At 47.3% G+C, this 26,881-nt stretch overlaps 1 protein-coding gene and 1 long non-coding RNA gene across 2 annotated transcripts in view; both read left to right on the top strand.

The window, feature by feature from the left end:
- SLX4IP (SLX4 interacting protein) overlaps nt 1-10,298 on the top strand; it is a 212,771-nt gene extending 202,473 nt beyond the window's left edge. The window contains 8 exon segments of the mRNA XM_053743491.1: nt 8,056-8,156; nt 9,211-9,317; nt 9,320-9,369; nt 9,372-9,449; nt 9,451-9,503; nt 9,505-9,572; nt 9,575-9,657; nt 9,660-10,298. Of these exon segments, the coding sequence (XP_053599466.1) occupies nt 8,056-8,156; nt 9,211-9,317; nt 9,320-9,369; nt 9,372-9,449; nt 9,451-9,503; nt 9,505-9,572; nt 9,575-9,657; nt 9,660-9,956 (837 nt within the window). The 3' untranslated portion in view covers nt 9,957-10,298.
- A 9,156-nt stretch (nt 10,299-19,454) lies between these two features.
- LOC125122851 (uncharacterized) lies at nt 19,455-26,067 on the top strand. The gene is made up of 4 exons (XR_007133925.1): nt 19,455-19,598; nt 20,303-20,550; nt 23,656-23,768; nt 24,347-26,067. It is a non-coding gene; the product is annotated as an uncharacterized LOC125122851 (long non-coding RNA).
- The last annotated feature ends 814 nt before the right edge of the window (nt 26,068-26,881 follow it).

The raw sequence follows: 26,881 nt of genomic DNA, 5'->3' as shown, positions 1-26,881 counted from the left end.
ATTTGATATTGCTATGGCTGTGGCATAGGCCGGTGGCTGCAACTCCAATTCAACCCCCAGCCTGGGAACCTCCATGTGCCGTGGGTGCAGCTCTAAAATAAAAGACAAAAGCCCAAAAGAAAAAAAAAGAAATGTGTGCAATGCTTTCCAGCTTCCAAATTGTGTTTCACACATCTTACTGCATTTAAATTCCCCAAACAATCATGAACCAACTACGAGGGGCTTAAGAAACTGGCTGTGGGACAAGCCACCAAGGAGCGCCATTCCTTGGCCTCCGTCCCCTGCCTCTGTGCTCCACCTCTCATCCCAGGACCATTAAACCATCCTGATCAATTCTGGGTATACTGATCTCAGCAGATGTGGTCACGAGGAATTCAGATGCAGTGATATCATGCGTGACCGAAGGCTGTGTATTCTGATATTCTGTGAATTACCTAGAAAATCTCCTGGTCGGGTAACTAATTATTTTCATTTGGGAGTAGATAATACAGAATTGGAAGAAATTCATATATAAACTGTGAGAAAATAGATCCAAATCTCAAAAGATAAAGACTGAGAATACCGTATTACTGCGTGAAGTACTGCTGGGCGAAAAATCCTAACAGCCTTGAGGATCTTTTTTTGCCCCCTTTTCCTTCTATTGCCTTCACATCTGGCAGGATGTTCTGCAATCCTGGAAACAAGTTTGGCGGGGTAGCTTCTGGCACACCTTCCACCTGGGGCTGGAGGAGGACCAGTGCGCCACGCTGAGGCCAGGCAGTGTGGCCAGAGTGAGCTGTGATACTGGCACTCGCACAGGGTTGCCCTGATATTGGGGGCCCAAGGAGCTGCCCCCCCTAGACTGACACTGATAGGCTGGAGCCCCACCCAGGAGCCGACAGCAACCATTCCCAGCAGAAGCCCTGCTGTCAGATGAGTAGTGGGATTGCATTCACACTGCTGGTCCACGAATGGGCCGTGATAGTAACAGAACCCCCAGCCTCCCCAATCTGTTTGGAGGGGAACACTGATGAATAACTTGCAGAGCTTCTGAAACAGGGCTGGCCCTCAGGTGGAGGTTGGCACAGAGGGACTGATCACATCCCACCCAGTATGTCTATTCCAGAGTCATCACCATCTTGCCAGCCATTAACCACCAATCGTCCAGTCCAGCTGGAACCCCTTTTCTCTGCTCCCCTTTTACTGCAGAACTCTTTGGAAGTGCTGCCTGCCCCTCTGCTGGCCAGGACTGTGGCCAGTGGCCACATCTGGCTAGGAAGCATTTAAAGGATGGTGAGTCGGAAACGGCATACCAAGAAGTATAAAATCCGCACCAGATTTCACAGGCCGTACAGAAATATAAATTCTCTCAATCGTTTATGTTGATTATATGTTATAAAGGTAACATTTGGGGTTAAATAATATAGTCTTGAAATTTGGTGTCACCAGTTTCCTATTACTTATTCTTGGGTCTTTGGGAGATGTAAAGTTACCTGTATAGTGTGGGTTATGTTTCTGCTGGAGAGTCCTGGTCTCCACTTTGCCTCTGCTTCACTCTTGAGCCCATTCCACGTACGCCTGGGTCCCGGTGCATCACCGAAAACCACTCTTGTCAAGTTACCATCTACTGGTCAGTTCTCACTAAGGCAGCATTTGACAGGGTCATCCCTTTTACTGAAGCTCTTTCTTCGAGGAACGTGATGTGACCTTGACTTTTCTCTTTCCTAACTATTCCCTCATAGTCTTCCTTCCTGAATCACCCTCATCATCTCAGCTTCTTTTTTCTCATCCAATTGCACTACCTCCTGGAGCTTATCCAGACACATGCCTTTAAATTACCATCTCTGTGGACTCCCCAGGTGCGTCTGTGTCTAAAGACAGAATTCTCTCTTCCTGGAATCCATATCTTCTTACTGCCTGCTCAACACTTTAGATATCCAGAGCAACTCTTTTCCTTTCTTTCTTTCTTTTTTTGCTTTCTTTTTTTTTTTTTTTTTTTTTTTGCTTTTTATGGCTGAACCTGTGGCATATGGAAGTTCCCAAGCTAGGGGTCAAATCGGAATAGGAGCTGCAGCTGCCGGCCTAAGCCACAGCCACCCAGATCCAAGCTGCATCTGGGACCTACACTACAGCTCATGGCGATGCTGGATCCCCAGCCCACTAAGCGAGGCCAGGGATCAAACTCGAGTCCTCATGGATACTAGCCGGATTCGTTTCTCCTGTGCCACAATGGGAACTCCCTGTCCAGAGCAACTCTTAATGCTTACATACCTAAAACAGATTTCTTGGTTTCACTTCCCCACACCTGCCCCTCCTCTAGTACTTCCTGTGTTGGTAAAGGGTAGCTTCCTTCACCCAGTTATTTAAACCACAGGTCTAGGAGTTATCCTCCACTTTTCTGCTTCCTCTTCCTCTTTATATCCAATCCATCAGCTCACTCTGTTGGGTCTCCCCTCAAATTATATTTCCAATCTAACCACTTCTTACCACCACCTCCCTCCTCCAGGATCTGTCCCTCACGAAGGGAACATTTCAGTAGCCGCATCACTGATCTCTCTGTTTCCACCTTGTCCTTCTGTTATACCCAAGGTGATCCTTTTAAAATACCAAGTTAAGAGTCCCCCTTGTGGCCCAGCAGGTTAAGGACCCAGCAGTTGCCTCCATGAAGATGCAGGTTCAATCCCTGGCCTCGCTCAGTAGGTTAAGGATCTAGCGTTGCTGCAAGCTGCGGTGTAGGTCGCAGATGCGGCTTGGATCTGGTACTGCCATGACTATGATTCAGTTTCTGCCTAGACCAGAAACTTCCATATGCCACAGGTGAGGCTGCCAAAAAAAGAAACAGAGAAAATACCAAGTCACTTTTTTTCTTGGAATTTTCCAGTGGGTCTTAACGTCACCAGCACACATACACACGTACATGCACGCCCTTCTTCCCTGCTCCCTGATCCCTTCCCCTGGTTTGAAATGCTCCTCTCTTTGGGCTCCTCCTTCACTCATATCTCTAGGCAAAGCTCACCTCATCACCTACCACGGTTTCCCTGACCAGTGGCTCTAACTGCACTCCAGCAGCCCTTTAGAGATTTATTTATCCCTAGCATCATCACCACCTGACCTTGTGTGTTTGTCTGTGATCTTCCGCACTGGGATGGAGACTCCATGAGAGCAAGAACATAGACTCTCTGTGGGTCCATGTACTTTTCTGCTAGGACCTCAAACAATGCCTGGCTCAGGGTTCCATGGTGCCTGATCGGATGATCTGCTCAGTCTTTATAGTTCCATGCCCCTTTAAGATAGAAGTTTATGAGCTCCGCTGGGTATCAGAATCACTGGGGAGCTTGACCTCAAGTGCACGTGCCATGGACTTCCCATTGTGGCTCAATAGGTTAAGAGCCCAACATGGTGTCCATGAGGACATGTGTTCGAGCCCTAACCTCACTCACTGGTTTGAAGATCCAACGTTGCCGCAAGCTGAGGTATAGGTCGCAGATGCAGCTCGGATCCAGTGGTTGCTGTGGCTGTGGTGTAGGCTGGCAGCTGCAGCTCTGATTCAGCCCCTAGCCTGGGAACTTCCATAAGCTACAGGTGTGGTCTTAAAAACGCAAAAAAAAAGGAGAAAAAAGAAAGAAATGCACCAATGCACCTGCCCTGACCCCACCCCCCAGAGACCCAAATGCAGCCGATCCTGGGGTAGAAGCCTGCACATGGTGAACAAGCTCCCCAGGTGATTCTGAGGCCTGGCCTCCCTGGACCCACCTTCTGCCGGCTGCTACCTCAAGGTGCCAGGTTCCATTTGTGTGTCTATTGCTCTACCCTGTGTTGTTTCATGTTTATCAATAGTACTTGAATCACCTGGGAACCTAAATATAGATCTCCGAGTCCCACCCCAGATCTTATGAATCAGAACTTCCAGGGCCAGAAATCTTTATTTTTGTAAAGCTCCCTCAGTGCCTCTGATAATAGCCAGTCTTCCCACGAGGCATTGGGAGGCTCACTGGGTTATATGGACTCCTTGAGGAGGATATAAACTTAGGAGCAGGTATTTTTAATGCCTTTTTAGGACACCTTCACTCCCCATCCCTCACTAATCCAACAGTGTTCTGTTCAAAAGTAGTCTCGGTATGTTGCCATGGAGTGGCCCTTGATTTATGCATGATTTCAACTTGCAACTTGTTTTGTCACTTGAACATCCACCAGTATTTCTGTCTTTTCTTTTCCTCCCCTTTTTTTTTTTTTGGTGCTACACCCGAGGCATATGGAAGTTCCCAGTCTAGGGGTCGAATCAGAGCTACAGTTGCCAGCCTAGACCACAGCCACAGCAAAGCCAGAGCCGAGCCACATCTGCAACCTACAGCAACACTGGATCCTTAACCCACTGAGGGTGTCAGGGATTGAACCTGAGTCCTCATGGATACTAGTCAGATTCGTTTCCGCTGAGCCACGAGAACTCCCACCAGTATTTCTAACTACATTTTTTTTTTCTTTTTAGGGCCACGCCTGCTGCGTATGGAAGTTCCTGGGCTAGGAGGTCAAATAGGAACGGCAGCTACTAGCCTACACTACATCCACAGCAACAATGCCAGATCTGAGCCACATCTGCGTATCTGCAACCTACACTTCAGCTTGTGGCAACGCCAGGTCCTTAACCCACCGAGCAGGGCCAGGGATCGAACCCACATCCTCATGGATGCTAGTCAGGTTCTTAACCTGCTGAGCACAATGGGAACTCCCATGTCTAACTACATTTCAGTCCAGCTCAATGTGGTGGGTACTCTCTTTGTAGTCTTTTCTGTCTAGGAATTTAAAATGTGTTTCCCAGGTCAGACCACAGAATTGGGGGTAATCCCCCCTCCCCCATCATCACACTCAAACACTCACCTGCCCAGCCTCCTCAGGATGTTGCAGGAAGTGGGACCCCTTCCAGGGCCGGAGAGTGGGCTTTTGTCTAACACTTGGGAATGAATTGTCCAGGGAGACACATGTGCTGACAGAGCAAAAGACTTTATTGGGAAGGGGAATCTGGGAAGAGCAGCAGGGTAAGGGAACCAGGAAGAACTGCTCTGCCATATGACTCCAGGTCTCCTTTTTTATGGGAGTGGGGTCAGTTTCTGGGTTGTCTCTGGCCAGTCGTCTTGCTTGCCCCATATTTAGTCAGACTCAAGGTTCCTTCCTGGTGGCACATGTGGCTCTCAGCTGAGATGGACACCAGTACCAGGGACTCCGGGTGGTTGGTCTTCTCCCGTTCGGCCCCTTTCCAATTCTCCCGGTTCATGGTACATGGCCAAGGGGGGCGGTTTCCCTAATAACTGGCCCAGTACTGGGACGCATGGGCTTTGGCTGTCCTCAACTTAGGAAGCATCCATTGGTCTCCAGAGCCTCCCTAGGGATGAAGGCAGACCTGACCCCCTGCTCTGGGCACCTGCCGGGCCACTCAGTCCACTGATGAGACTTTTGGAGCCATTGTCTTTGCCCCCCTTTTGTCTGGCTTTCCCCTGGAACTGTGCACATAGACACCTTTACAGGTGGAAGCTTTTAAAATAGAAAATCCTCAAAGTATTACCTAAGCTAAATAAATAAATGGGGTGAGAGGTGACCAGGGAATGATAGTTGCAGGGTTTTATTCCTTAGCTAGATTCAGAGCTAGCTTCCCGGTTGTGAGGAATCACTGGTGATTGATGGTGGCCCAAAGCAGCCTTCCAGGTTAACCTGTTTCTGAAACACCGAGGCCCCATGGGTGCTCTCCTGGACTGTGGAGGGCCTGCCGGTAGCCTCTTGGGATCTGCTGGATTTGTCTGTATTCTTGGCAGAAGATGTCAGGGTCATTAGTCACGGCAGAATCTGCAAAGCAGCAGCATCATCAGGGTAAGCCCCCCTCCTCCACCCTCAGGCATTTGCCACCTTCTCAGCCTTCAGAGGTTTACTTCTGGATAAGCCACAGTTGCATTTTGATGCCACATGTGAGAAGCCATTAGTAATCAGGACAAGTCCCTTGGGAAATCCAATTCCCAGGTGATAGCTGCTTCCTCTGGAATACTTATGCCCCACCCCACCCCCCAGGCTGCGGTCCAGTGACAGAAGGGAGCAAATTGACCCTAGAAATTTAAGAAGGAGAGATTTCTAATGAGATCTGACAGTTTAAGGGCTGAAGGAGTCTAATCTCCCCCCCACCCCCATGCCCACCCAGTCTTCATACAAATGTAAATACGCCTCCTTCAACAAATTGCCAAATGTGGTTTTAATTTGTAAGTAGGAGACCCTGCCTCGCTTTTCTTTCTTTCTCCCCCTCTCTCCCTTTTATAAAAAAAAAAAAGTCACAGGTTTTGCACTATTTGAACTGGATGTTTCCTTCTGTCATTCTGACACTCATTTTGTTTTGTTTTCCAAAAAACCTTTTCTCCCATTGTTTGTTGTCAGAGGAATTTGGCATAAGAGTGGATTGTCCTGTTTTTTTTTGTTTGTTTGTTTTTTTCAGAGGTGTTTTTGAAGTTCTTAGAGGAAATACAGAGTGCGCTTTAAAGTTAGTTTGAAAAATATAAAAAGCAAGGCAGTGGTCGAGTCAAATATGAGATTTGAAGAGTATCGCTGTCACGGCCTCATATGTTATGTGGTCTGTGCAGTATCCATTGTTGTTATTTATGACCCTGTCTGCCTCCATTGTGGACTTCTTCCAGCCTTGGGGAATTTACATCATTCCTAATAGCAAAAGGCTTTCTGGTTCCCACAGAGTTGTTCAAAGCCTGACTCATGCTCCTTATGTTAATTGTTCAGCTCTGAAAATACAGCACTTACAGGGTGTGGTTGTAAGGGGAAAATCTACTATACTTACAGGGCATGTTTAGAAGTGTTTCACACATAAATCTCAACCTCTCTCTGTCTGTCATTTAACTTTTAAACTAGCTCTTTTTGATCAACTAGTAAGTCTCAGGGGAAAAGAAAAAGTAAGTCTTAAGTAAAAAGTATCCACATGCAGTATAATCCAGTAAAACATTGTATTCTGTTCACTAACTCTTCAAACTAACATAGTTTGTAACTGGATATGACTCTGGGTGATATTGGTCCAGGTCGGAAACCATGGGCACAGTTAGTGAGAGCTAAAGGCTGGTACTCAGTGGCGTAGGGCAGTGATTGGACAAAGCTCACAGCATCCCTCTGTGGGACACCCGGGCATCATACTGATGGCTGCCGTGTGCCAGGCTCTCTGGGGCGGTCATCCTCTATTCCAGCCTAGTCTAAAGCAAGGACTTTGTCTTACCAACACTGTTCCTGGTGGCAACAACATTTTACTATGGAATCTGATGGAGACTACTTAGAAATGTACCAGAAAATGCACTTAACACCTTGTCTGAATTATCTCAGTACTAACAAAAAGGGAACAATTGCAAAAATAAGAAATGGGTCAGTACTGGTGATAGCTGGGAAGGTTTTAAGTTGTATAATTACTTCGTTATGAAGCTTCCCTGGGCACATATAAGGATGGATAGACAGATACCCTATGAGTAATCTAAAACCAGGTTAGTATTGTTGGTTTAAGAAAAAAACTCCCAGTTTATAGCAACCAGGAATTACAAACTTCAGTTTTCAAAATACCAGTTGTGAAAGACTTAATTCTTGATGCTATCTTGAGTCTCACAAAGGCCATATTCTTTATTTTTGTAAAGAGAGAAAATGCAGAAAATTCTAAGGCTGATTGGGGTGCAGAGCACTGTACCATGGGGTCCCTCTGGAAGGCCAGGCCCCCCAGACACGTGGCTGCCTGGCACCTGGACCTGGACTTCATCAAAGTCAGGGCCGTAAGGCAATCAGGTACTGGCTGAGATGTCTTGGAATCATCATCCTTTCCATCACCGTGTCACACATGGGTGGCAGAAGTTCACGTATGAAACGTGTGCTGGGAGTCCTAGAGAAGGGACAATTCACCCTAAAGTTCTAGAAAAATAAATGACAATAAGCTAACACTGCACAGTTTCATCCCGACCTGACTGAACTAAATCTGTTCACCAAGGTGTTCAGAGTAGACTTGTGTTTTCTCCTCTTGGATGGATAGATTTCTGATTGAACCTTTGACATCTTTTGAAATAGATGGGAAGAGCCGTCCAAGGAGTGACAGAGGATTTCACCGAGTGTGCAGAGAGGCCACTTCCTCCCAGTGCAGAGTGCAAGAGGAGGGCCCTGCAAGAAATGTAGGTCCCATGTTGTCTCCTTGTGCTGCTTTCCAGCTGTCTGTACGGATGGGTACCTAACACGGGGTCTGCAATTCAGCACAAGTGCATAGACCTCAACCACGAAAGCCGCTGTGGCGCTGAGCCTACCCAAAGTCTGGCTCCTCCGCCTTCCAGACTTTTCTTGCTTTCTGGACAACGGGGAGGAAAGCCTTGCTTCACAGGTGTGTTGCAAGGAGTAATTAATGACAGGCACTTTGAAGATGAAAAGCACCTGCTGATGGTGTTTCGTACAACTTTCCGAGCAACTCCAGGCAGATCTGAAAAATTACGCTTCTTTCCTCAGGTGCTTATTCTGACCCTCATGTCATTATGAAAATCCTCAGGCCCCTGAGAGCAACAGTAAGAACATGAATATATGTATTGGAGTCCAGACTAAAGCTTAGCCAAAAGAAGTATCTCAACCTCGGTGTTTTGAGTTTGCCGATTTAAGAAACTTGTAACCATTCACAAAGCTGCAGCTATATGTCAGAGCCCAAATCTCCAGGGCCTAACGTCTATCCTGACCCTCCAAGTGAATTTTATATTTAGAGTGAAGTTTGCATTGTCTCTCGGGGGTGTGTGTGTGTGTATGTACATAAGCATTTGCTATACACATACAGACACACACATAGCCTGTGCTTTAGATGTACTTGAGCACTTACTTTTAGGGAAAAAAAACAATTTATCAAATGCAGGAAGTATTGATCTTAAACATCTGACATGAATGCCTCTCTGCTTTGGTTAAAGTAGGAACTCCGTCGTAACTCCATTGATAACTCAGTGATTGATAAACAGAGTGTACCCCAGCCTATTGCAAAATGGGACAGCCCCTGCCTGACCCTCTGCATGTAAAAATGCACTTGAGGATTTTCCCAGATTGGCCAGGGGGCCAAGAGGGGGGCAGAAGGTAGAGCAGGCCCCCTCCTCCAAGTGCAGGAAGTGTGACAAGGGGAATATGGAGGAAACCAGGCCCTTACAGTTTTCTAAACCAAAAAATAAAAACAAAATAAAAACCTATCTTTCTTTGTCTTAGTGTGAACCGAATTGAAACACAAAGTGTTGTGAGCAAATCCTGCGGCTATGAGGACATCGTGGGAACATCTGGTGACTCCGTGATTGCAGAGGGCGCAAAGAAGAGGGGGACACTAAGACCTCGTCCCATCCCCTGGATCCCACGGGACAAGCTAAGGATCTACAGAGGAGGCAGCCGAGAACCACCAGGGGCTTCCCATTCCACAGCTGGAAAAAGCTGCTGAGACCCCACCAGATCCTCTCCGCCAGCAGCCAGCGCAGACCTCACCCCGGGCGTGGCTGGAGACAGGGCTTCTACGCGGGAGCCGGTCTGTAGCTGTGAGTCAGCATCCATGGCTCCAAAACAGAGTCCACGAGGGGCTCGGCGGCTGAGGACTCCGACCACCGCAGGAGAGTTTCTCTTGCAAGTGATCCATTAGTCCCAAGAGAAATAAGAGTGGGGGGTGGGGGGTGGGAAGCAAAGCCGTCAGGGCCCTGTCAGCTTCAGAGCTGTCAGATCCAGGGTTACTCTTGAAATAAGACTTGGCAGAAAGCAACTCTAATGCAGAGTTGCATGTTTTGGAAAATCTCTCCTCCAGACAGCTTATGAAAAATAAGCCAGGGCAGGCAGAGCAAACCCGCTCAGCCACAAACCCTGAAAGATGAGCTCCAACTCAGGGCAGCCCAACCAAGAAAAGAAAGCAGCATGAGAAAGACCGCTGGAGAGGGTTGCAGACTTACTGGAGAAGACTGCAGACTGATTGTTGAGGAGATGGTGGCCAGGCCGGTGAAAAATGTGTATAGATGCTGAGGCTTTAAAGGAATTGGAATGATCTTAAGAAGGTATATACCTTTGTTAGCTTTTAAAGTGGTCACCTCTGGGAGCCCATGTGCTTGTTCTGATAGCATTGCTGCTTTCTCATCACATTTTCCATCTTCAGAAACTTATTTTAGTGATTAAATAGCCATTCACTTTGTTGGCAGCAAGGCATTCATGAAAGAGCTCCATAAAGAAACAAATTGTGGGAGTTCTCGTTGTAGCTCAGCGGGTTATGAACCTGACTAGTATCCACGAGGATTCGGGTTTAGTCGCTGGCCTCAGTCAGTGGGTTAAGGATCCGGCGTTGCCATGAGCTGTGGCATTGGTCGCAGACACAGCTTGGATCTCACGTTACTATGGCTGTGGCATAGGCTGGCAGCTGCAGCTTGGATTCAACCCCTAGCCTGGGAACTTCCATATGCCACAGATACAGCCCTAAAAAGCAAAAAAAAAAAAAAAAAAAAAAAACCCACAGAAGCAAAACATGAGTCTCCTTGTCACATCCCTGTGCAGATCGTACAATAGGCCATGTAAAGATGGTGGCACATTGCCACCAATCACTTAGGGTACAGCAAGCCTCCTGCCCCTCACCCTACGTAGGACAGCTGTGAAGGAACAGGCTAATGGTCCACATGGTCTGCTTGTGGCACCAGCATCGTTATCTGAAAATATGTTAGAAATGCAGGGCCTGAGACCTATGGAATGAGAAACTGGCTGATTCTGAAACCTAGCCAAGTTCGAGAACCACTGAGTTAAATGGAGTGTCTGTTTCTTCCAGCCTGGCCATCGTGGCCTCTGATGCACCAGCAGGGCCCCTCATGTGGACACGCACCCCCTTATGCTTCCTGACACTTGTGAAGCACCTGGGTTCAGTGTATGAGTCACTCTCTTCCCAGCTTCTTCTTCTTTTTTTTTTTTTTTTGTCTTTTTGGGGCCACACCCACGGCATATGGAGGTTCCCAGGCTATGGGTCTAATCGGAGCTGTAGCCTCCAGTCTATGCCACAGCCATGCCAGATCCAAGCTGTGTCTTTGGCCTGCACCACAGCTCGTGGCAACGCTGGGTCCTTGACCCACCAAGTGAGGCCAGGGATCGAACCCACAACCTCATGGTTTCTAGTCGGATTCGTTTCCGCTGCGCCACAACGGGAACTCCTGTTCCCAGGTTCTTAAGCACATGGATGTTAAGCATGGTGGCCGTGGACTTACCCCAAGAGTTGCAGGATATGGCTGTGTAATGTGGACCAACTTTAGGCGAAGACAGGGCAGAGGCTTGTTCTTGCTCTGTAGCGCACGCATGTCCCTGTCCCTGCCCCCACCTCTAAAATCTGGTTTAAGTTCAGGACAGACCAGAACCTAAGGGGAACTCAGTGGCCAGAGAGTCCAGCTTCCCATTTGGAAGGCTTCACAGGCAGTTTACATTTCAAAACAGGTGCTTTTCCTTTGCAGGATCACCCACTGTTGTCTCCACTGGGGCTGCTGAAATGTCACCTAATGAATCATAGCAGTGACTTATTTTGGAGGGCACCTATAGTAGATTTTCTTTCCAGGCTCCTTCGAAAATAGGGAACAAACAATATTCAAAGGCCACTCATCAAATATATCTTTATTTCCTGCTCAACATACCTTCAAAGGGTGGTCCTTTGAAGTAGTACCTCCCTAGTAACAAGGAAAATCATGTGTATTCCCAAAGTGTAGGAGTCATCCAAAAAAAAAAAAGAAAAACAGCAGAAGAAGCCCAGCAAAAAATAAAATAACAGAGACATAGATACAGTGTAAGTTCATGCTTAAGATTATTGAGTGGTTTCTCCCAGCTCATTCTCTCCTTCCCCAGGTCTCTCTTCCCCGCTGATAGGGCAAGGCTCATTGAAAGACAGCTCTATTTCATGGCACCATTTTGGGTCATGAAGCTAAGTCTTGCCATGCATGGCGCTGGATGCAGATGATGTTTCAGACTCTTCTTGGAAACCTGTTCCCTTCCTGGGATCCCAGCCTCACCACTTCCACCAGGAACACGGCCCTGCCCACGGCTGTCCCTTCCTCTTCCCTCCTGGTTTTTTTTCCTGCCGAAGATGATTCCAATCCAGGATTCTACAGAGGAGGGAGCCCAGCACAATACTAACTGCAGCGGAGCATATTCTGCTCATCCAGTAGGTGTAGACTGCATAGCATGGAACCTCCCGAGAAGGTGGTAGAACATGGCCCATTGAGGGACCCTCTCTGAGTGATCTGTATTCAGGATGTGCTCTTCCCTGAGGACAGCCCCAGCATGTCATCCAGTCTTCTGAAAAAGAAATAATTATTGGAACATTTTAAGCAGGGAGGGCACAAATCATAACCCAGGCAACAGGCCAAGAAACAAGGAACTCCCTGAAAGAGTCTGGAAGAAAAAAGAGCCATTCCAGCACAACAGCTACTACCTGCCTCAGAGCTCAAAGGAGGTGTTTGAACTGGCGGCACCAGAGAACATTTGAGTTTTATTTCATTAGTTAACCTAGGCCTGGTGGTGAAATCTAATGCTTGTACTTTTAGCAATTTTCTTTCAAGAAAACGTTTAGCCTTAGAGTTTGGTGTATTTGTGAGAAGCAACAATGACTGTGACCTAAGGGGGGAAATAGCACCTCTAGCTATCCATGGATAAAGCCTTTCTCATGGGCCATCCTGGATGTGGGATTTTAACAGGATTAACAGAAGGAACAGCTCTCCGCTTCCCTGCTCTGACATGTGTTTGAGGAATTTCGCCTTTAAGCATTTTCCTTCCACACGTCTGAAACACCCCTGGATCTCTTGTTACTTGAGTGGTTGTTTGATTCTTTGGGTATTTGGAATACAAAGGGGAAAATGGCTGCCAGGGTTTTGTTGTTGTGGTTGCTTATTTAGTGGGAGATGAAGCATTGTTTCTCAGCTGCTGAGAGTGGATGTGTTTTGATAGTCTTAGTAGTCTTCGTAATTCAGCATCTGAAAATCTGAGGCCCCATCACTGTTCTTAAGTCAAAAAGAACATGTTCTTCAACCACGTACTTAATAGCCCAAATTAAAAGTATCTTCAAGTTCCTGTAACTCTACTTGGAAGAAAAATGGAACGAATTCGATTAATGTTCTAACTTCGAACTCCCTAACTTTCTCAATGTCATGGCTTTTAAGTCATCTCCATGTGCTTTCAAATAACTTTTTAGTAGATTGGTATTGGTGGGGTTTTTTGTTTTGTTTTGTTTTTCTTCTTAATGCCTATTAATGTCTGAGAATAGTCAGTGTGACTTTTCTTACACATTTGTCTTCTCTTTGCCTCTGGAGGTTAACCGTCATCCAGATGGGCATATACATTGTTAAATGCAAAAGAGCAAATGTTTGGAGACAGAGGAGGAAATGCTGCAGTTGTTTTGGTTCACTTATTTTAAATGCAAAAGTGAGAAAGTTATTTCACTTTATAAAAGGCAAGAGGCATAAAAAAAAAAAAAACCTGTATTTTGATTTATGGAGAATATAGCTTCCCTCTGACTATCTCAGAATGTATCTTGGAGACAATGGGATCACAGTTAACTTGTTTGCTTTTGGTGTCATGTTTGACTTTTAGCATGATTGTTGCACCTATCAGTGGCCTTTGATTTCAGAGAAAGCTCGGAGAGGGCCGAGCACATAAGGGAAGGAAACCTCACCCACGAGAATGGCCTGGGATCCTGGTTGTCGCCATTCCCAGTTTCCTTGAATTCCTTCTCGGCAGGCGCCACTGCAGTATTTCCACAAAATTTTGGTGAGTGGCGCTCCTTTGGCTTTGCTAAGAGCCAACCTCTCTACTTAGCATGCTGTGCCATGGCTTGAATGTGGAAATCATTTTAATTCCTTCTTTTTTTGTATAAGGAAATTTTCACGCTTGGTTTGTCAGGACGAGAGAGAGAGAGAGAGAGAGAGAGAGAGAGAGAGAGAGAGTGAGAGAGAGAGAGTGAGTGTTCAAGCCTTGTCATTGAAACACAAATGAATCGAAACACGTTGGGACAAGTAAGAAATCAAAGTTAAGCTGATTTCTATTAGTTTAAAGTCTTCCTTAGTATAAAATAAATTAAGCATTGTAAAATGTAGTTAATGCAGATAATTACTCAGGGCAGAAGTCTAACCATATATATCACTGGTATTACAATTTAACGGCATAATTAAATTCTCAGATATCTGCAGAACTCTCTCTAATTTGGTTTCTCTATTTACTTATCAGGACAACAAATATATGTCATTGTGTAGCTTAACAGAGGGAACTTGAATGGATGAAATTATTGCCTTTAATTTAAAGTCAGGAACTACTCCGTACTGGGGTTGGATTTAATCACCCTCAAATAAGTTTTATCATGCAGTATGATATTCCCTCACGACTGCCGTTAGAACGGCTTATCAGAAGTCTTGTTAATTAAACAGAAATCAGTAAAACCATACATTTGGTCCTCAGAGCACCTGATCAGGCCACTAAAGGTGTGGATTTAACAGATTCCCCAGAATAAATTTTCTTCAATCCAGGCAGAAAGCCAAACTCTGCAGTATTCACCAGGAGAGGTGTATTCTGTCACTGGCCTTATCCTTTCATTTGTTTGGTTTAAAGTATTAAAATAGTTTGAATCCTTGTGTATATCTAGGGGACAAAATGAGGATGTGGTATAAATGAACCTGTTTTATGAATAAAAAGGACAATCGTTTTTAAAAAATGTTCTCATATGTCACTTTTCTTTAAAGCAAGTGAATTAACCCCAAGGAATATACATTCAGGGTGTCCTTTTCTGAATGTGCTATTTAAAATTGTATTCTATCTGTTGGAGTCTTTTTTTCCCTCCCCGAAGCAGTTCTGAGGCTCTGAAGACCGTGTTAAAATAATCAAAGGAGCTCTGCATTTGAACCGCTGGCCCTAAAGCCTGGGGTCTGACACACCCTGTGTGGGATGTTGTGATTAAAGTGGCCTATAAGACTTGGGGTGGTCTTTACGACACAGCGAGGGTCCCACCTCTCCCAGTTGTGAGCTGAGAGAGACGCCTCTTGCGAGGGGTTAAAGTCTGCGACCTTGCCTCCCTTCCAGAGAATCTTGACATTTCCCCAGTGGATTCATTTCCATGTAGCCCCTTTTCAGCGCTGATTGAAGCCCGGGGCGGACTCTTTCTCTGCACTCCCTTTTATGACAGAATCCCAAGCCGCTCTGGTTGCTGGTCGGTCTGTTTCCCCTCAGATCCTGTGCATCTGTTTTCAGAAGCATTTCAGTATCGGGTTGGAACAGGATACCTGAATATCATATCAGAGTGCTGAGAAGCACTGCACTTGACAAAGAGAACCCCATTTCGACTTGGCGTTGTGCTCACGGGCGCCAGGTGGTATACCCAGGCAGGTGGCCCTGCCCCTCCTGGTGCTGCGTGCTGCTGGCCCTGCTGTGTTGCCCCTAATTGGCTCATGTGTTTGGGGACAAGTCATTTAAACTCCCAGGCCTTAGTTTTTTCATTTGTCAAATCATCTCTGATATTCGAAGTGCCCCCACCTGGCTCCCTAGAACCCTGAGGTGAGGTACCACTCTGTGCATTAACTTCTCCCTCTGTTTAAAAAGGGGCTCTTGACACTGGCCACACGTTGGGTTGGAATTACCTGGGTGGTTTCTAGTTAAATGAGAGTCTTTGAGATTTGGCCTGGGCGTTGGCAGTTTGAAAAGCTCCTCAAATAGTGCTTCTTGTGAGTTGCCACAGTTAAGAACTGTTGTTTAAAAGTGGGTGTGTGAGTGTGTTTAAATGCTGGATGTTAAAAGAGGTGGGGTCGGCTAAGAGCTAAGTAGCCTAGAAGACAAGGTGCACATCAGAAACATGCTGACTTGAGGAGCTGCCATGCTGGCTCAGCAGTAATGAACCAGAATAGCATCTGTGAGGATGTAAGTTCAATCCCTGGCCTTGCTCAGTGAGTTAAGCATCCAGCGTTTGCTGTGGCTGTGGTGTAGGTCAGCAGCCACAGCTCACATTCGACCCCTAGCCTGGAAACTTACATATATATATATATATATATATATATATATATATATATATATATATATGCTGCAGGTGCAGCCCTAAAAAGCAAAAAAAAAGAAAAAAAAAGTACCAACTTGCAAACACATGGGAAAGACTTTGGTGACGAGGAATCAACAGACATATGTGTTTCATTTTAATTTTATTGGAGTATAGTTGACTTACAGTGTTGTGTTACACATTTCAGTGTATAGCAGAGTGAATCACTTATACATATACCATATACATATCTCTATTCTTTTTTCCCTTATAGGTTATTAAGGAGTATTGAGTAGATGTCCCTGTGCTATGCAGTGGGTATAGGTTTTAATCCTACAGAGAACGTGTTCTCTTTTCTCCTGAAGGCCCCTCTCCGGTAGCTGAGCTTCAGGCTGAACACATCAGAGCCAGCTTCATCTTCGCCAACAGGGAAATTGTTACCCTCATTCAGAAGATGTGTTTTTAAAGCACCTAAATAATTGTCTGGCGTTTGCCTTTGATCCCTGATCATTAATATCATTAATAAGCTCTCAAAAGTGCTTGTGAATCTCAAGTTCACATTTGGCAGGGCCGGGGAAGAAGGAACGCTTTTAAAATAGTTTGGCTCAGAAAGCGCATCTGAAATAACCCTGTGGGAAAATCAGGAGAATTTCTCATCCTCCAAAGGATTACCTAGGATGAGATGCTGACCTTGTGTTTTAAGTTCAGTTACATTTCTTAAAACCTCCTTCATTATCCAGCCTGATTTATTTTAGGGGGTGAAATAGACTGTGGGAGGGGACTCTGGTGATATACAGTGTTCATGTTTGCTTTCTGTTTTTTCCACAGTTCCCCAAAGATCTTAACGTGCATATATATTCCTTAAAAAAAAAAAAAAAAAAAAACAGCTGCTTCATGAGATTTACTACAGCTCTTCTCTCAGAAGTTAAAGCTGGAGAATTCTCTCATCTTTAGGCTTCCAAGGCGATCCAGCCCAGAAGGCGAGGGTGCCCAGGGCGAGCGGAGCGCTGACCTCTGCAGGGAGAGGTCAGTTCAGCAACGAGGCTCAAAAGGGAGGAAGAAAAAGCAGCTCCTCAGCGGGGAGTTTGACTTGCTTCAGGGCAGTGGAGCTTTTATAAATAAGGGCCCAGGCTCCCACGCCCTCTCGCCCGCCCGTTCTCCTATTACTAGTCCTGTCTCTGCTTAGACACACACATGCTCATGGACTCACACACACAGACACTTAATTCAGACACATACTCATGGATACACACGGGCACATATATGGATATACATACACAAGAACACAGACTCATGGACGGGCATGCACTCATGGACACACACATGCTCATGGACTCACACACACGGACACACAATTCATGGACACACTCAGGCACATACATGGACATGCACATATGCACACACAGGGACACACACTGATGGACACAACCTCAGCTCTTACTTCCCCACGTCCCTCTTTCTACCTGTCCTTGGAACTATGGGATGGACAGGCAGCCCCTTCTCCAGAGGAGGCAGGAGATGGATTGGCTGGGGATATTTCTAAGCCCAGTGGCTCCTTTTCAGTTCCTCCTTCACATGCTCAGCTGGTGAGAAGAATGTGGGGGAGAGGGGGGTTCTTTCCCAAACCCGCTGCAGGTGTCTGGGAGGACTGACACCCACCCACCTGTTCCGTCATCAGAAGGAGAAGGCGGGATGGTAAATTAGGGCAACCTCCAGCCTTGTCGTGTCACACAGGGGTGGGAGTGGGGCTTTGGGCTGCGTACCCCCACCCCAACCCCCACCCCTGGGAGGAGCTTGGAGACCTTCCTATAATAATCCCAGAGTAAACAAGGGCTGGGGCTTTAGCAATGCTTTGATTTGTATGTTGACCTTCAAATGCTTGCTTGGCTTTTCCTAGTGACTTCTGCTCAGCCCGGTGACCCCCCAGGGGGCTGTCCAGTGGGTGTACCCATCAGCCTGAAAACAATTCCCCGAGAAGTGCTCTCTGTGTCCAAGATGCAAGGGATCTCTGTTTTGGGGATGTTTTTTGTTTTTACAGTCGCACATGCGGCGTATAGAAGTTCCCAGGCTAGGAACTGAATCAGCACTGCAGTTGCTGGCTACACCACAGCCACAGCAATGCTAGATCTGAGCTCCATCTCTGATCTACACTGAAGCTCACAGCAATCCCAGATCCTTAACCCACTGAGCAAGGCCAGGGGTCAAACTTGCATGCATCCTTTCAGACACTATGTTGGGTTCTTCACCCACTGAGCCACAATCAGAACGCTGGGATCTGCTGTTTTGATGCTAATAAGACTCTCTAGCTGGAGGGACCATCTGGATCTCACCTAAAATCTCTGTGCAACCTCAGAGACAAAGCAGACCGTCCATCCATCAGTGACTTTTCTACATCAAATTGGCCTTGCTTTTTTCTCTTGAAGATGGTACTTCTCGGTTTATCCATGTTCTGGGTCCTGGTTGTAGAAACAATTTTGACTCTTATTCCTCATGTTTATGAGCTCTGATTTCAGGTTCTGGTAATGTTTTAGAAAAGCTCACCATGCTGGAGAGAAACTTAACTTTCTGCCACTGGCTTTGCCTGCCCACCCAACTCCCGCCATAAGAGCGCAAACTTAGTAGAGCGGAGATGCTGGGAGAGAAAGTTGGACTTAACATTTAGCCCCTTTCTGCCCAGAAGAAACGTTACTGCGCAGTGAGGACAGCTGGAGAGGAAGCAGCCCTGTCGGGAAAGGCAGGGGGTTGGTGGCAGTGCATCCCTAAGTGTTCCTAAGGCATCCGTTCCACTGAAAGCCTTAGCAAGAAAACAGGAGTCAAACCTTATCATGTTTCATAAGGAAAGAAAACTGTCTTGGGGGTCCTGTGAGGCCAGGCACCTGAACTTTGACCTTGATTTTAAAAAATGGTGGGGAGAATGGATGTAAAAGAAAGAACTGTGTTCTATTAGCATTATTTAGAGGTATCTACACTCTCAGACCACACGCCATTGTAGAATTTTATTGGGCATCAAGATTTTTGGTGATCCTGTAGTTCATTCTTGTCCTGAATGAGCTTTTTTTTTTTTTTTTGATAGGCAAGAAATAGATGTATTAGGATGCTTGTGAGAGATGCAAGCAGGCAGGCAAGGAGGCTCTGCCCCCCCCGAATGAGCTTTTCTTTCTGCAGCACTGGTAGCAGACACCAAATTGATCCAGGAAAAGGTCCACAATTTGTATAGTCAGAATCAGAGGTAGGAGTTCCCATTGTGGCTCCACAGGTTAAAACCCAACTAGTCTCCTTGAGGATGCGGGTTCCATCCCTGTCCTCGCTTAGTGGGTTAAGGATCCAATGTTGCTGCAAGCTGTGGTCACAGATGCGGCTTGGATCTGGTGTTTTGCTGTGGCGGTGGCATAGGCCAGCAGCTGCAGCCCCTGTTTGACCCCTCATCTGAGAACTTCCATATGCCACAGGTGCAGCTGTAAAAAGAAAAGAAAAAAAAAAGAACCAAATGGAGCACCCAGCTGTGACACACGCCTTTAGAAGAGGCCTGCGTGGGTTTGCTGTTGCTGCCTACAAACAATTTATCACAAACTGAGTAGTTTCAGACAACACCCAGGTATTATTTTCGGTTCTCTGATACCTTTTAGCTGGGTCCTGTGCTTTGGATGTCAGAAGGCTGGGGTCAAGGTGTTAACCGGGCTGTGTCCTCATCTAGAGGCCGGATTAGTGAGCTCCATGTCCAGGCTCCCTCAAACAGTTGGCAGTTGTGAGTCTAAGGGCCCTGGGCTCCTGCTGGTAGCTGGTGGGGGGATTCATTCAGCCTGTCCCAGCTGGTCTCAGGACCCCGCCCCATGCCCTCTCCATATCAGTAGTGGATCAGAATTCTTTCATTTTCTGAATCTCTCTGACTTCCCCTCTGTGACCAGCCAGGGAAAACCCCTGCTTTTAATGCTCCTGTGAATGGGTCCAGCCCACTCGGATAATCTCCGTGTTTCAAGGATTGGGGACTTCGATTATGTCTGCAAAACCCCTTCACAGTAGGACCTGGATTCAGGTTTTTTGGTCTCATAACCAGGGGCCAGGAGTCTTTGGGAGCTGTCTCCCACCAGGTCCAGCAGCCCCCACTCTTATCTGATGGGGGCACAGCTCAATGGGGAGAACAGAGGCTATCACTGAAACCCAACTGGATTCCTTCATCATCGAGTGGACTCTCTGGTCTCACGGGGCGCTTGAGGAAATCCTGGGAGTGGTGTTCCTTCTCCCTGCAGCCCTTTGTGTGAATACTAACGATGGTACCCATTTCTCATCACCATTTCACAGATGGGGAACCACAGAACTATGGAAATTTTCCCAAGACTCCAGAGCCTAGAATCCAGGCCTGTCCAGCCCCAAAGCCCAGAAACTGCTGTTGGGTCCTACGTGGGCGAGCCTGACAATGCACAGGCTGGGACACCAACGCTGGGAGTCGGGAAGGAAGAGCTGCCATGCAGTCAAGGGACCAGGGGCTCCAGAGTGCGGGCCTGTGACCGTTCAGTGCTGGCCTGGCTCCGTGCACCAAGAAGGAGAAGGTGAGAATGACAGGCGACTGGTGAGGCCTAGGTGGAGGCAGGGCACCCTGGAGGCAATGCTCAGACTGATCAATTGATCGATCTATCCATCTATCTAAATTGAATTGTAGTTGATTTTAATATTGCGTTAGTTTCAGGAGCACAGCCTCGGATTATTTTCTAGTATAGGTTGTTACAAGATATTAAATAGAGGTCCCTATGCTATACAGTAGGTCCTTGTTGTTTATCTTTTTTATCTGTAGTGGTGTGTACCTTTTTTTTTTTTTTTTGTCTTTTCAGGGCTGCACCCACGGCATTTGACGGTTCCCAGGCTAGGGGTCTAATCAGAGCTGTAGCCGCTGGCCTACACCACAGCCACAGCAACTTGGGATCCAAGCCACGTCTGCAACCTACACCACAGCTCACGGCAATGCCGGATGCCTAACCCACCAAGCGAGGCCAGGGATCAAACCCACAACCTCATGGTTCCTAGTCGGATTCATTCCCACTGCACCATGACGAGAACTCCAGTATAGTGTGTAACTTTTAATCCCATACTCCTAAGGTATCCGTCCCCTTCCCCTTTCCCTTTTGGTAACTACGTTTGTTTTCTGTCTGTGAGTCTATTCCTGTTTTGTAAAATGTTCATTTGTATCATTGTTTAAGATTCCACATATAAGTGATATCATATGGTATTTGTCGTTGACATCACTTAATGTGATAATCTCTAGGTCCATCCATGTTGCTGAAAATTTCATTCTTTCTTACGAGTAATATCCCATTGTGTACATATACTATATATATATACATATATATATATATATATATATATATATATATATATATTTTTTAACCATGGCATGTAGAAGTTCCTGGGCCAGAGATCAAATGAACCCGTGCCACAGCACTAATGATGCCAGATCCTTAACCCAATGCACTCCCACCACATCTTCTTATCCTTTCATCTGTTGATAGACACAGGTCGCTTCCATGTGTTGGCTATTGTAAATAGTGCTTCTATGAACATTGGGGTGCATGTATCTTTTTGAATTAGTGTTTTCTGGATATACACCCAGGAGTTGGATTTCTAGATCATATGGTAACATCTATTTTTAGTTTTTTAAGGAAACTTTACTGCTCTACTAAGTGGCTGCACCAATTTGCATTTTCTTTGGGCCTCTTTTGCTGAGTGTTGGATGGGGAACTCACAGGAACCAAGAGCAGAGATAGAGCGGATATGGGGGAAGCAGAGGGGGTCAGGAGGCCTCGCTTGCCCCTCCTACTCCTTCTCCTTTACCTCCGGGCCACTTTTTCCATAGTTTTATGCAAACCCAAACCTATTTCACCATTTGTTCTGTTCCCTTCTGTTTTGTACCTTGAATTCTTTCAAAAACTTTTCCAAAAACCATCCCTTTGAAGCCAGAGGGGCCCTGAGGGTGTCTCATTGTCCATGGCCTGAACTTGGTGGGTTTACATTTCTGTCTCCAGGACGGGGTGCCTCAGTGCACAGGAAACTTGAGCATACTACACACTCCTACCTCCCCAACACGTCAACCAGGTTCAAGGAGATTGTGGGATCCTCTCCCAGTCCCGCTTTGGTGGCTGGGGAGAACGCGGGGCGGGGCTGGGGGCAGGCATTTTGGGGTGTGGGTGGAGGTAGCAGAGCTGCCCACAGGCGGTTCCAGGAACTCCCAGATGTGTCTGTGCTGGCCCGCTGCACCAGCCATGATGAACTTCATCACATTCATCCTCCTTGGATTTAAGGGTTTTTTAAACTGCTCAGGGGCTTTTTGCACGATAACGTGGCAGGAGCCCGCCGTGGGAGGCAAGCATGTTAGGGGATGTGGGAGGATGCCCGTTATCATTGCAGTCACAGGACACCGGCCAGCACCCTCCCAACTGCCTCACAGAGCATCATTGTTGTCCTGAAAGCTGTGAAGTGTGCGTGTGCACGTGTGTGCACAGGCAGAGATACGTAGGATATAGTGGGCTGTCCCTTGCTTTCTTTTCGTTTTCCTTTTTGGCCACCCCTTGGCGTATGGAGTTCCGGGGCCAGGGATCAGATCAGAGCTGCAGTTGCCACCCGAGCCGCAGCTGCGGCAACAGTAGATCCTTAATCCACTGCCACACCAGGGATCAAACCTGTGTTCTAGCGCTCCCAAGATGCTGACAATCCCGTTGTGCCACAGTGGGAACTCCCCTTGCTTTCTTTTCTGAGCGTCATTTTTCTTGCAATTCATTTTCTAATTCTATGAAGCAGAAACCAAAAAGGAAATCTGAAGGTGCCCCAGAGCAGAGGGACTGCCGACAAAGGGAGGGAGCTTAATCCCGCTTTGGTTCAGAATATTTCTCTTGCCCTCAGATTTATAAAGATGTCACTTTCTAGGCAAAGTCCAGAGGAGGCTCAGCTCAGGTCACCTCTACTATCTTTGTGGCAGCTTCTTGCAGCCTCTCTCTTGGCTAATTGCTGCTCTCCCAATTCTTCACCTTTGAAAATCACAGCTAGGGCAGGATCTGGACATAAACCTGGCAAATCCCCAGAAAACGCAGAAAACACAGCAGCCTCCCTTGCAGAAGCCCCAGGTTCCAGTCCTGGCTGTTGCTAATTCTGCCTGATCCCGGATAGGTCCCTGAACCTCCCTGGGTCTCAGTTTCCCCTCCTGGGAAAGTAAAGGGGATGGATCCTTTGATTGTAAGGTCTCCAATTGCATTACTACCCAGGGAGTCTCCGATGAAGACTTTTCTACTCCATGTCTCCCAGCAAAGATGAAATAAAGCAGCCTTTCCCTCTTCAGGTGCAAAATAGAAAGGGGGCCAACCCGTCTGGGTGCTGAGCAGTCATTAAGGAGTCAGCTGCTCACTCGTATTCCCCTGGGGTCCTGGAGGATCCCCTCCGTCCCTGCCAGGAGAGCTCTTTAAAACAAAGCTGTTACTTTCATGTCCCCGGCATCGGCTTCTGCTCTCTGGGTAATTCAACCCTTGGGTGCCCTGATGTGGATCATTGCTGTGGGGGGGGGGGTGATGGGGGGGGGGGGAGGCGGTGGGCAGGCCTCCATTCCAAGTTCTCATTGGGTTTAAGAGCCTTTATTACTATCCAAGTGAATTTTCCCAACTTGCATATCACAGGTTAATACCGGACCTGTGCATAATGATACATAATTTAAGCCTTGTAAAAGCTGCCTGGGACTTGAAAGAAACGCACTCTAAGCCAGGAAGCTGTGCCCAGCATGCAAGAGCAGGTAATACAGGTAGAATTTATGTCCAAAGCAAGGGAGCCGCGCCCTTGTGACAGGATCTCAGAGGGTGCCATGCAGGTGTGCGGGACCCTCTGTGCCAGGCAGCGGTACCTACAGGCCTGCCAGCATCAGCCCCACTTGCCCTTACTTTTAACTACCATCGGAAGGCAGTTGTTCACCAGAGGAAATTCGTTATTTTTAATAGACTCGGGAGTACTTCGTGGACTTGAAGTGACGCAACAGGGTTGGCCTAATGGTTTCTAAACTGTGTTTTTAAGACTTCTGGGGCCAGAACCCCACAGAACTGCCTCGGGGGCCCCCTTTCTACCTCTGATCACCAAGCGGTCTGTTGGCATTGTCGGAGACTGACATAGCCCAAGCCGGGATGTTGAGCTGCTTGTGGGATGGAAAAAAAAAATGTTAAGAAAAATAATTGTTGTTTTTGCAAACTATCTATTTAAAAACAGAACCTCAGGAAGCAGATTTCTGTTCCAATGCTCAGATGAATCAGAGCTCACAAAGTGTAAATACACATTAGCAGGAGGAGGCTTCCCATAACCAGTGCTTGTGTGTCTTCCCAGCCCAGCCAGCCACCCCTGAACTGCTCCTATTCCCAGCACAGTCAAGAAAGAGCCGCCATCAAAACGGAAACGCTGGGACATCGCTCAACCCAAGTTGCAAAGCTCTGCAGGCCTGTGAAACGTTTTTTTTTTTTTTTTCTTCTTTAAAGGCCACTGATTTTTAGTTGCACATTCACTCACTTGGTGAGGGGGACAGGTGTACATCATGGAAATCCCACCATCAGGTTTCCTGGGGCTCTTTGCTACCTAAGAAATATGACCAATAAGTTCACTTTGACTCACTGACCCCTCAGATCAGCCAGTAAAATGAAGCCCTTACACCGCAGCTTGCTCAAGGGGCGGTGTAATTATTTTACTTAAAAATGATGTCAGGTGGCAGTTGAGCAACAAACCAGCCTCCAGACTACTTAATTCAGTTTAACAAGGAGGAAAAACCTTGTAATTAACCAAGAGCTTTTGCTTTAGGAGTTCAGTGAAGCTGTTCTCAAAGTTTGCAGAACCTCAGCTAGGGGGGATTGGGGTGGAGGGGGCAGCTTGTTGAAAGTACAGGTTCCCAGGCCCCGCTTGTAAATCATGGGCCAGGCCTGGGACTCTGCATTTCAGAGAAATCCCATTTGCAAGTGCCGCTTCTGAGCATCACTTGGTCTCACTGGGCTTTTAGACAAGGTATGCCCTCATTTTCTGCTCTAACTCTCCATTGGGTAAGTCTAGAATCCCAGGACCATCTCCCATCCTACAGCAACCAACTTTGAGCTGATTTTTTTCTTGGAGTTTCATAGTATGTATGTTCTCTTTTTGGAGTTCCAGTTAGCCACATTTCTGGATGGAAATTCTTCCAGGACCTTCTTACAGAGGGCACAGAATGTTCCCCAGAGGATAGGGAAGGCTCTGAGTCCCTTCTTTAGGTGCGGGGGAGGGGTGCACCTGTGGCATGAGGACGTTCTGGGCCAGGGATCGAACCCTTGTCACAGCAATAACCTGAGCCACAGCAGTAACACTGGATGCTTAACCCTCTGAGCTGCCAGGGAACTCCATTTTTCCTTTTTTTCTGAGTACCTTCTTTTACATACCCCTGCCCCCAGGATCACCAGGGCTATCGTGCCTGATTGATGCCTTCTACCTGGAGGAAAGGGAAAATCGCCCTTGACCACCAAAGTCCCATCTTTGAGCCATGTCCACGTGCTTCCCATCTCTGCCTTTCCACTGCTGAGCATGTCCTGGCGCGAAGGCTCCTTAGAACCACAATCCCGAGATCACTTCCCTCCTGGAATAAAGAATTGCAGAGGCTCATTCAACATTTTTCTTGGCACAAAAGCATCTGGCCGCTACCCAGGGAATTCTGGAGTCCTGCAGAGTCCAAGCTTACGAATCACCAGAGCAAGGTCGTGTTTGGATTCAGACTGTGTCCTGCTCGGCGATCTCTGTCCCTACACGGGGGGGAGCCCTGCTCCCCTCCTCTGACCCCACCCTGGAGAAACCAGCTGCCTCCCAGCAGAGAGCAACGACAGGAGGGCTACACCCAGACAAGGAGTTATGGGAGCCTGGATGCATCACTATCCATGTCATATGGGCTGCCTCCCCAATGAGCCAAGACACAGTCCCTGACTCCCTTGACGGCCTCCGCACACACAAGAAACAAGGGACACTTCAATCCCACCATCCATTTTCTTTTTTTTTTTAGGGCCACACATCCATGCAGCTTCTGACCTACACTACAGCTCACAGCAACGCCAGATCCTTAACCCACTGAGCAAGGCCAGGGATCAAACCCACATCTTCATGGATAGTAGTCGGGTTCATTACCCCTGAGCTACAGCAGGAACTCCCACACCACCCATTCTTAACCAAGATGCCAATCAGGACACAACTGGTAGAAAAAGAAGCATTTCCCAAGGATGCAGGAAGATGAACACCCCATAGCTTTTCCTGTCGCTCCAGTTGGAATTATACCATGAAGACTGGAGAGGGGTTAGACAGCCTTGAGTGTCACAGCTCCAAGGAGGGTATGCTTTGGCTCCCTAACCAGAGAAGCGAACTCCTGGCAACTTCTCCAGGTGGCTGGCAGCCATCCACATGCCTGTCACCAGTGGCTCCTTCCTCAGTGCACCCCATACCCTCTAGCAATGTGGGTGGACTTGTTGGTCTCTGGCCCCAGCAGCCACAAGGAAGGACCATGGCTCTCCAGCCCTGAACACGTAACGACAGCCTGATGCTGGCACCTCACAGCAGGCCCATCACCTGGCACCCCAAGCCTGCCTGGTGAGGCTAGAGCTCAATCAGTCCCTGGGAATGAGGTGAGTAGTCAGTGGCCCTAACCCCAGAAGCTTGTAACCACCACCTCCTGTGGGGAAACCAGGCAGGAGGCATAAGCGTGCACCAGAGCCAGGAGGGTGTGGTCTGTGATGCTGGCAGAATATTAGTATTCTTCCAAGCAACTGGGAGCAGCGGGCATCCAGCCTTCCTCTTCATCCCCCAGTGCCAATTCCAAGCTATTCAAAACTCTCAGTGTGGTGGGCATTTCCCCGAGGGCTCAGA

The sequence above is a fragment of the Phacochoerus africanus genome, chromosome 3 (assembly GCF_016906955.1).
Source record: "Phacochoerus africanus isolate WHEZ1 chromosome 3, ROS_Pafr_v1, whole genome shotgun sequence".
In the NCBI taxonomy this organism is placed as follows: Eukaryota; Metazoa; Chordata; class Mammalia; order Artiodactyla; family Suidae; genus Phacochoerus; species Phacochoerus africanus.
The sequence above is the reverse complement of the archived record's forward strand: the minus strand, read 5'-3'. Positions and strand labels throughout refer to the sequence as shown.